Source organism: Corvus moneduloides, chromosome 11 (genome assembly GCF_009650955.1).
Source record: "Corvus moneduloides isolate bCorMon1 chromosome 11, bCorMon1.pri, whole genome shotgun sequence".
Classification (NCBI taxonomy): Eukaryota; Metazoa; Chordata; class Aves; order Passeriformes; family Corvidae; genus Corvus; species Corvus moneduloides.
This window is the reverse complement of record NC_045486.1, coordinates 5,690,587-5,701,193: the sequence shown is the minus strand read 5'-3', so window position 1 is coordinate 5,701,193 and position 10,607 is coordinate 5,690,587. Positions and strand designations below refer to the sequence as shown.

The following is a 10,607-nucleotide window of genomic DNA, read 5'->3' as shown; positions in this document are numbered from 1 at the left end:
CGTGCCACAAGCCCGTGCTGGGGATTAAGCTGCTGGCTCTGACTGCTCTGTGTCTGTGTCAGCTTTGTTGAGGCCCAAGGGACCTCTGAGCTGAAATGTTACAGCCTTGCTCTTGCATCCTTAAAATGGCTGCTCTACAGAGGTGGAATACTTACGGTATTTGTTCATGCAGTTTTGGTCTCTTATATAACTCAGCTCTACTTAACTGGGATTTCACATGTCTGTTAATTACCTGAGAGGGATTTCTGCTTGTAGGATTACTGGGAGCTGTGCCTTGAGCAGTACTAGGAAGCCAGCTCTGCTGCAGTCAAACTAATGGTGTGATCTCTGTGTCTGCCTCCCTCCTCCTGTGATCACTGAGAGGCTGCTCGGTGGGAGAACGTGGATCAGAGCAGGGATTCACAGGTCCTGCTCTATCCACCCTAGAAATTCATGTTTGGCAGCTTCTGGGTGTAGCAGTAATTGGTGCCTGGCAGCTTGAATTGGAGATTGTAAAGCACTATATTATATATTCTTTTGTGCTTTCCCTGTCCCAACTGCTGCAGTCTGAGCTGCACCAGCCTGGCCTTGAAGCCAGTCTGGAGAGTAGCGTGCTCCAAGAGCTTTCCTGGGGAGTTACTTGGTGCATTTGTCACTTGCTGCTGCGCTCCGTGCAAGGGCTTGGTTGCAAGTACCAAGCTTCTTCCTTTCCTACTATTCTCCTTTACAAAAAGAGGCCTGCAATGAAAATTGCTTCTGTTTTTTATGTCACTTCCTTCTTACATGATACTTTAAAGCTACTTGCTCTCTCCTGGGCAATACAGAAACCAGCTTTCCTGAGTTTGGGGCATTACATTTGCAAACAGAAGCAGAGCTGAGGAGCAGTTTTACAAGTTTGGAAGGTGGATATTGGAAAGAGACCAGGTGACAAGTACCAAAAGGACAAGAACAAATGAAAATTTGAACAAGTGATAGTAGAGACTACCTTAGATTCAAGAGATCCTGGACATTGCTGGTACTACAGGACTATTGAAATAAACATGGGAAGGGGGAGCAGGATGGGATTGGGATTTAGCTGCCAAGGGAAGGTTGCTAAGAGTTACCACTCAGAGATTAACTCACCTGAAGGAAATCCTGCCAGGAGCTACAAAGCTGTGCCTTTGGATCAAGTAGCTACAGGAAGGCAGGGGAGCTGCATTTTAGCACAGGGAAAGCCTTTCTTCTTTCCCTATGCCTTATAGCTTTAAAAAACAAAGAAAAAAAAAACCCCAGAACAATTGGTCTCTTGTGTATGTTTTTCACAAGAGTGTGACTTACCTGTAGCTGCTTTACAAGAAGGACAGCAGAAGAATTTAATGTGATTATACAGAGGGAGGAGAAAAAAATTCACAAAAATATTAAGGAAAAACTAAGTTGTATATATACAGGTTTTACCCTTTCAAATCCAGCCCTGCCAGGATGTGACATGCTATTCACACATCCTACTAGGAGGAATTAGGAGTTTCTTAAACCCCTGGACAAAAGGTAAGACTCATCCTCCTGCCACAAGAACAGTGTGGAGAGAGACCTAAAATGGCATTTCAGTGCTCTCCAAGGTGGCTGCAATTAAGGATTACAGTAAGACAGAGGTGAATCAGGGGGAATGAACATCACAGCTCTCAAAGCAGTGCATGGCATCATCTTTTATATGCTGATCAGGTACAATACCCACTAGACATTGTTCTGAAATGGAGGGAGCTTGAAATGTGTTTGTTGTACCAGAGCAGTCATTCTGTCTGTGAGCGCTTTGTTAGCGATGGAAGTGCTGCACACATCTTACAGAGAGAGCTTTATTTCATTTCTGTTTCCTTAGCCTAAAAAATGAAGCCGTATACATGGAAACCAAATACATTTCTCATGGACAAGAGAGTAATAAAGTAGCATATGTGTGAAAAGAAAGATAAGATAAGGCACAGTGTGTTCCTGCAGAATCTGGCAGCAGAAGGACAACGTGGAAGCAAAATAGTTCGCTGACAAGCTAGAAAGACAAGGTTATTGATGCCTCTGAGAAAATACTCCCACAACACACTGAAGCCTCAAATCCACTTGGCAGACAGATGGCAGCAGGATTGTTTGATACCTGATGGAAATGCTTAGCACTGACTTTTCCCATGCCAGCTGTTTTCACCACACTTAACAAGTGTGTATCGCAGGCTTTGTTCCCAAAGAGTTGAATATACCACCTGGGTTCTGCAGAAAACATCTGCTGGAACAGTTGTAAGCAAAACTTGAATAGTCCTTATTCCAAGTTGTTTTCTTCAGGTCAGTCTGGTCTCTCACTCCAGCTGCTTTGGCAACGGCACCTGGGCAAGGACATGTAGTACTAGGAGGAGGAAATTTCTTAGTCTTATTTACCAAGCCAGTTTAGTCTAATACAAACCCTCAGAAACTAAAAATATAACAGCTGGGAACTCCAAAGAGCTCTGGTTGGGAGCTCTCTTTTGTTTGTAATGCCCCACTCAATGTTTGCAACGCTTAAGGTCCAGGAAATCAATTTGAAGGCATTTAGTCCCACCACGGAGAGAACAAACACCGTGGCTCAGCCAAGCAGTAAAGCTCCATTTTAAAAATGAAGCTGAGGGAATTGAGGCAAATAAGGAGTTACCAATATCATGCAGGGTGGCGAGAATAACACCCTAATGCCCAAATCCAAGCCAAGTGGTCTGATAACACATGCCAAAAAAGAACCAACCCAAAAAATCCCCAAACAATCCACCAAAACATACCTCCCCAAGCCCCCAACACACGTGTCCATCATTTCATTTTTCCATGGGCTGTGATAGCAGTTGTTACCTGGCACACTTAGGATGCACCATGAATTGATCCCTCTGCCTCTAACCCCACAGCTCGCATGGATAAAATCCTCGCGATGGCTTTGGGGGGAGTGGCTGGGGTTCAGTGTCACTTCTGGCACCCGGCAGCACGCGGGTTTCTCAATCATTGCCATGCAAAAGAAGGGCTGTGCCTGGCAGAGAACAGGTGCCATTGTCCTCCACCTTCCTGAGAGCTGGGAAGGCAGCAGGTCTACGGCAGTGAAGGACCAACCTGCTGTCACCAGCACAGTTTGTGAGCTTTCCACAAGCAGGTCTTGTTGTCTGGGATGTGGAACTGAAGTCCAAATCCTAGACTGGCCTAGAAAGGCCAGAAATGCCCTGAGGAGAGACCCTGGCTGCAGCCAAGTTGGACTGGCCAGCAGAAACTCAGAACCCCAAAACTTGCCTAGGGGACAGAATGTTCAGGGTAATCCTGGACCAGGATCCGAGGTCACTGCAGGACCTGCCCCTGACAAAATATCAGGACAAACTACTCTCTCGAATTACTGAGGAAATAATTATTTCTTTGTAGGTATAAATGAAAGCAAAATTAGGACCACTATATTAAAATGTCAAAATTGAAAGAAAAAATAATGACGAAATACTACTTGACCATTTTTAATCACAGAGGATTTTCTGTCCTCTTCCTCAAGCCTTGGCAGCACAAACAGGCATCAAGCTACAAATACATCAGCCAGTTTTTAGGATGTCTTGAATTATGGTACAACGCAAGAGAATATAACAGGCCAGGAGAGCAAGAGGTTAAATATGGTGGCCAGCATTTTGAGAAGAGGCCTGTGAATTTGGTACCCAAGTAAGAGCAACTCCAAGAGGCAGTTTTCAGTTTTGGACTTGCATTCTCTAAGTCAGGATGATATTGAGCTCATTTGAATTGACCACTGAGCCAATTTTCAGTGGCAAAGATTTACTTGAAAACAAATATAAAATCCCCCACAGTACCACTACTTTCTTCCCATAACCTTGCTCCATCCTCTCTGCTGGTGGATCTAATTTCTTTTTTTCCTGTTAGCACTAGAATTTTGCAATTGGTCTAAATAAGGACAGGAAAAGAATGAGCAGCAAAGGATCACTAAAAGAATACGGTCCTTGTTACTGGGTGAGGCAGGCAGGAGCAGGGCTGCAGATTTTGAGTCCAGGCTGGACTTCAGTGTTGGCCAAGTGACAATCCTCTCTTGTGTAAAGTGAGGGCTAAGGAAAAATGCAGCTATTGAAGAGAGAAACATGGGGCTCATGGGGGACTAGTGTGAAAAAAAATACCTGTTGTACTCCTGAAACAACCATCTCATAATAGCATGTGCCTGTCATAACTAATACACTATTACAAGTATCATAACATTGATTTTCTGTGGGTTTGTTCACACCCTGAGTGAATTTCCTTTCTTTTGCCTTGTGGATGCAGACAGGGATGCACAAGGCTGCAGCCTTGGTGCTTGCTGAGAGTTCCCTGTGCAAGCCATACCTCAGTGCTGCTGGAAAACAACCACCTGCATCCCAGGAGTGGCAGCCTGACACAAGAGTGATGGTGCCATGTGCAGGTGCATTTGCCAGCCCCACCAATGCCCAGCATTTCCAACCAGAGCTCAGAGCACAGCAGATGGATGCCATTCCCTCCCCTCACTGCCACCACTCCGCGCTTACCGGCTTGAGGTACGCGACATTGCTCTGACGGATGTCATTGAGGAGCTGATCTCTCGGGGTTATTTCCACCAGGGGAGGTGGTCTTCTCCTGGGAATTGGTTTAAGCGTTTTGATGACGTCTTTGAGGTTGGTTTTCTCAGCGGGCTCCACGTGCTCCGGCATGCGGGGTTTGCGCTGAATCTTCTTCAGCTTGATCACTTTGAAGTTGATGGGTTTCTCTCTGCACGGCTGCTCAGGTGCTGGCGGCCTCATGTTCTCCTGCCTTTTGCTCAGTGACACAGCAGCAGGGATGGGTGGTTTGGGGGCTTGTGGGGGCTCCTGCATCCTCAGCTGGGGCAGCGGTCCCCCCAGCATTTCCCACATCCCGGGAGGCAACCCAAGTCCGTTTTCCAGCATCGCTATCAACTCTTTCTGCTCTTTCATTTGCTGCTGCCTTTGCCCCTCTTGCCTCTTTTGCCTCTGCTTGTCCAGGTTCCTGCTGAGCAGGTTGGTCACCACCATCCTGGGCCCCGGCAGTTCGAAGTGATAGCCCATTTTAAGGAGGGTGGTGTTGGCTTTCAGCAGCCTGGCAATCTCCATCTCTGCCTGGTGGCCCAGCAGGCCCCTCTGGTTGTGGAAGCGGAGCTCCGTCAGTGTCTCGTTGTACTGCAGGCAGCGCATGATGGCAACAATCCCTTTGCCAGAGATGAAGTTGGAATCGATGTTCAAGGTGGTGATGTTCCTATTCTCCCTCAGCATGTTGGCCAGGGCAAACGCCACACTGTCATCAGCTCCTACATTGGCCAAGCTGAAAGTTTTTATGTTCTTATTCTTTTTCATAGCATTGACAAAATCTATCAGCATTTCTTTGGGGATGTTTTCTATGTTGTTCAGGTTGAGCTCTTTCATGTCAGGGTTGTTTTTTCGGACTTTGTCCAAACTGTCTTCTAAATTGGTTTGATTTCCTGAAGGCCTGGCACTTAGCTTCATGAAGCTGGTATCCAGCGCTAACTTTTGGGGGATGTTCAATTTTGATATGTTCAATTTTGATATTTTCTTTTCATTTTCCTTAGGCTTTTCTTTGATTTCTCCTGGTTCTGTACCGGGCTTCTGATTTATCTGGTTGCTGTGACTGTTCTCATTGGTGTAATTCTCCTTTGTTTCCAATTCAGTCTCACTTTCTTCCTCCTCCTCCTCTTCATCATCTTCCTCTTCCTCCTCTGCTTCTTCTTTCTCATCCTCCTCCACCACTCTCTCCTTATCACTCCCATCTTTCTTTGCCTCCCCAGATTGTGTTCTTGAGTCAGACACATGCTCATTTTGGTAATGTCTCTCTTTTCCCTCTGTTCCTGGCATCCTCGCACCAGCCACCTTGCCACTGCTGCCAGCCTCTCCTTCCATCTCCTCCGCAGCACTTCTCTGAGGAAGACAAAACCTCACAGCTGAAATACCTGCAAAACATCTTTGTTGCAATAACTTTCTGCTCAAATAAACACGTAGCAGCTGGATTTAGATCCCTCTATGCCTATACAATAGAGAATAATCCTTAAAAGTGTCATTGCTGTAAGCTCAGGCTGCAGCAGCTTGCTTGGGAACACAGGAACAATTTGTTCCTAAAGAGGCTGCAAACCAGTTTCTCATCTTTGCCTATAAAATTAAGTCCTGACAGTTAAATCTTGAATATATTTAATGATATGTTAAGATGGTCTTTGAACCCCTGTGGGGGTTAAGAGTCTCTGATCCAAAGTCTCTTTCTGGATTTAGTGTAATCTTTATAATTTCTTTGACAAGAGAGAAAGTTTCCTTCATATGCCTCAAAGCAAAGTGAACCACTGATGGTTTGCTCAGCCCAAGGAGGAGTGGAGAGGGCACATTGTGGCCACTGTGGAATCATCCAGCACAAGGGACAACAAGGCTGCCTGCTCTGGCACCTAAGTGCATCACACCTAAGGCAGCACCTCACTGAAGGTAAAATATTTGCTCAGTTTGGAGTCCAGAGGTAAGAAACCAGCCCCTGCACAAAGCAGTTGCAGGACAGTGAGGCTTCTACCATCCAAATAAATTAGCTGCAAACATCTACCAATTCCAGAGACACTCCTAGCTGAGATTTTTCTTTTGTCAAGCATCTTTTTGCAAGTGGTTCCTCCATCACAGAGAAATGCTAATAAAGCACTAATAAAATCGAGCTCTTTCCCTGAGATTTGCACTACTTCAAGCAGGACAGTGTCATGGCTTGTGGCACACCCAAAGTCAGACAAAATGGTCCCAGTCACTTCTGCTGCCCTTTGCTGTGGCGGTTAATGGGTTTGGTATGGGGATTGCTCGACCAGCTGTGAATGCAGCAGCCAGCTCCACACCCAGATTTCAGATTTAACCTCAGAATTGTTTAAAGAATTGTTTCTTTGAGCCTAAAAGTGTTGCAAAAGGAGAAAAGCCCCACAGATTTCCCCTGGTCTCCAAAGGCAGCCCATGAAACCTGCCCTGGAAAGTCTGTGATGTACCACATTGGTGTGCACTAGCAAACCACTGGTATTTAAAACAAAAATAAAATAAATCAGTTACCTCGAGTTCACTTAGGTTCAAGTATGGATGTGTTTCATCTGGCCAAGTTTCAATTCTATTAACCTATTTTTAAGTGTAGCGCTCATCCTGAAAGATGTCTAAGTATGACCTTAACTTTATTTCAAAGTCATGGGGATAGTCAAAAAAATTTAAGCACTGTATTGAGTAGGGTTGAACTAGTTCACAGAGTCTGCATGCTTGGTTGTTAGTGAATGTTTTGATGCCATGATGATTTTTGTCTTTTCTTTTATACCCCTTTTACACTTTTTTACAACTTCTGTATTCTTAGTGCTTTTTCCCTACATTCTTGGACTTGTTTGTCAAGCTAGGAGACTCAACATTTTAGAAGTTCGTAGCTGGGGATCAGCCCCAGACCCCAAGGTCCTCTCCAGAACACATTCTGTAAACTGAGATAGAACCATCCAGGGGAAGGTTCCTTGGGGAGAGGGGCTCACTCGAGCCTCTCATTGGGGAATCTTTGATAGATGTGCTAATTAGTAACACCTATAATGTTATACCAGATCTATCGTGTGTGTGTGCACTGAGGTGTGCATTTTATCATTAAAATAAATACAAAGGTAAAATCTCTTTTTCCCCTTCTAACCATGTTTGACTCTTGATTTTAAGACCAGGAAAAGGCATCAGTTTCCCCCTGTTAAAATACAGTGGTTTGGGATTTTTCTCCAGTATGTCATTAAATTCTGTCAATTAATTTAATTTAATATGTATGATTAATATAGTCTTCAATGGAAAAGCAACATGGTGTTCTTCCATATGCAAAGTCAAACAAATTAGAGTTACATCCTCCAAAACTGATCTTGTCACAATTTCTCAGTGATTTGCTTTACTCAAATCAGAATTAGGATTTTCTTCTATTAAAAAGCTTAAGTAAATATTTGGGAAAAGCAATTAAAAAATTACTAACCCCGAGATCAGTCCAAGCTGGATTCTATCACTGATGAGGCTTTTAGGATTAATCTAAATTTTTTTGTACTCTACCTTACGTAAGGGACAGAAGCAGAGGAAGGTTAAGGTATTAAAGCTGTACACCAGATCCCACTGCTGATGCATAATAAATATTTGTGATTTTTTGCTTGTTACCTCAGAGGGCAAGAGGGTGACGGGAACTCTCTCATCCTCCAGCATGCGTCTGGATGCCTTCTGCCAGTACAGGTAGTCAACCAGGGACCTGTGGTCGAAGTTCCCTGTGGGGGGTTTCTCCGTCTGATCCCTCTGTATCATCCCAATTGGAACTTCAGGGTCTGGGGCCATGACTTCCATCTCACTCTGCAGCTCCTTTAGCTCCTCAGGGGACAGGTTTGCCAGGATTTCATCTTCATCGATGTCCTCAGGACACACGTCTTCATCGGAGTTTTGGCCGAGTTCAGACATGTTCGTTCTTGCCTCCTTCCTCTAATACTTTTTGAACCTAAAGAGAAAGATAAATTTAAAAGGATTTTCTTCTCTTTCCCCCTCACTAGCAGTAGTTGATCCAGTTAAATCGACAAGTTCACGTTTTGGTCATGAGCTGTGGCAGCTCCCAGGCTCAGTGCGGGAGACAGCCCGTGCAGCTAAGTCTATATTAAGCTGCACTTGGCTGGATAAGGAGAATTTATGGCAATGCTCCATTTTCAGCAACCTGTCAGCTGTGCAAACCCTTCTGACATTTCAGTGCAGCTGGTGTGTCCCCCACTGAGGGAGGCAGGAGACGGACATGTTCCAGAGGATTCCCAGGACACTGCACCACTTAGGGCTTCTCCCCATGCTGGAATGGCTGGAGGAGGAGGATGGAGGGACATTAGTGGTACCTGTGAGATGTGCAGGTGAAATCCTGCCTCTGGGAAGAATCAGAAAGGTCTCCATATCCGTAACATATCCAATCTATCTCCAAAGGGCTGAAGACCACAGGCCCTGCACTGCCTTTGGCCAGGTGTAAGGCCTGACTGACCATCACAGGTGGTTTTGGTGTGACTGCAGCCCCCTCAGTTGGTGACCTCTCCTAGGCCTCACATCCTGGTTAGAGGAAAGTCCTCCAAGGTGGAAAAAGGCAGGTAGAGTTGGTACAACAAGCACCTTGTGCCTGGGGACAGGTCCATACAAGGATGGGCACCAGCCCTTTGAACCAGCCTGAGTGCTCCCAGGGGAAGCATTTCCCATAGCATATCCCTGCTCCCATCCAGGGCAATGCCAACGCCTGCTTCTTGACTGGCCTGTCCCTATCATGAACATCATTTGCACTCTCAACACATCTTGGGTGACAGTTCATCTCAGGTTCATCCTTCTCCTACTTCTTACCATTGTTTTTTCAGAATTATTGAGACTACAAAGGTTTACTTTGTTATATTTGTAGACCTGATGTAACTCCCCAAACTCCTTTTTTCATTAGGTGTCCATTCCACCTAAGTCCATCCTTCTCTCTTCAGAATATTTTATAGGCTTCTAAATCCACACAGCAAACCAGAAAGTCACACCTCCAACATCAGGGTGTGCACGGCTTCTTTGTAACAGCAGAGTAGCAAAGGTGGATGTATTTGCTACTCACAGTTTGGGCCGTTCATTGGATTAGGAAGATTTCCTCTCATAATTTCAAATTTTCTTTACAGGGGTGTCAATTCAAATCCTCCCCTTGCAGATGCAAATGCAACTTCCATAGGAACAAAACCACGGAGGAGAGGCTGTGAAACCAATCCCCACCAATTTTTAAGCCATATTTCTTATCACAGTCTCAACTGCACTCTGCAGGAGTCTGCCAGCAGCAAAATAGGCTCTGCATGATGATGGTGTGTCTTTGCTGTGTTTTGTAACATGAAACATGGAGTTCTAACTCCCATTAACCTCCATTAAAAGTCCATCATCCAAAGGTCCTCGTTTTATTCATGCTGTTACACAGCAGGGAAGAGGGCAAAAATTTAAGAACGGAATAAGTGGTAAAGGAAAAGATAATAAAAACCCAAGCCAAGAATGCAATGGCTCCATTTGCCCGTTTGGTATTTCAGGGACATCCTTCTCCTTGTTTTATGCAGTAGCAAGCACATCAGCAGACCCACACATCAATCTGTCTGCTCTAGCAGTTCTAAGGCCCAGCGATTGCTGCCCATAATAGAGTCCATAAATGGTTTCCTGATGTTATCAAATCAATCAATGCTCTTCAGTAGAGGTATGTTACTCCCCCAAACAATGCAGTTTGGGCCACAGAAGCTCTCTCTATTCAGAGCTTACTTCTCACTTGATAATTCCTTGACTGTAAATGAAGCCTCATGCCACCTTCTTGGGTTTCCATGATCTTCAGACAGGCCATCTTGGGCCATGGTCTTGTCAGATCATCTAAGTTAAGCAGGGTCAAACCTATGAAGTCCTCTTGAGAAGGAAAAGAGGGATACTGAGAACACTATCAGGTATTCGAAAACTACTTTTTCTCCTAAGCAGAAATATATCACTTGTCAATACCACGGTTAGGAAACACTATATTGGGAATGATGCCTTCCCCATCAGATGCAGAGCGAGGGGTTGCCTGGTGACACCTCTCCTGGTGACACGGGTGCTAATCCCACAGATTTCCAAGGTGGGTATCACATT

At 45.0% G+C, this 10,607-nt stretch overlaps 1 protein-coding gene across 1 annotated transcript; it reads right to left on the bottom strand.

The window, feature by feature from the left end:
- Nucleotides 1–1,790: 1,790 nt before the first annotated feature.
- Nucleotides 1,791–8,630, bottom strand: LMOD3 (leiomodin 3). The gene is made up of 3 exons (XM_032120852.1): nucleotides 8,133–8,630; nucleotides 4,491–5,888; nucleotides 1,791–2,321 (listed from the first exon to the last, which is right to left on the bottom strand). Exons 1-3 carry the CDS (start codon nucleotides 8,421–8,423, stop codon nucleotides 2,295–2,297), a joined length of 1,716 nt encoding a protein of 571 aa, XP_031976743.1. The 5' UTR covers nucleotides 8,424–8,630; the 3' UTR covers nucleotides 1,791–2,294.
- Nucleotides 8,631–10,607: the final 1,977 nt, after the last annotated feature.

Bases quoted from the DNA above. Each gene is read 5' to 3' on its own strand.
- LMOD3 (XM_032120852.1), bottom strand. From the start codon at position 8,423: ATGTCTGAACTCGGCCAAAACTCCGATGAAGACGTGTGTCCTGAGGAC. The intron at 5,889-8,132 runs GTAACAAGCAAA...TGTCTTCCTCAG, and splicing joins TCACCCTCTTGCCCTCTGAG to AGAAGTGCTGCGGAGGAGAT. The intron at 2,322-4,490 runs GTAAGCGCGGAG...GTCCTTGCCCAG, and splicing joins ATGTCGCGTACCTCAAGCCG to GTGCCGTTGCCAAAGCAGCT.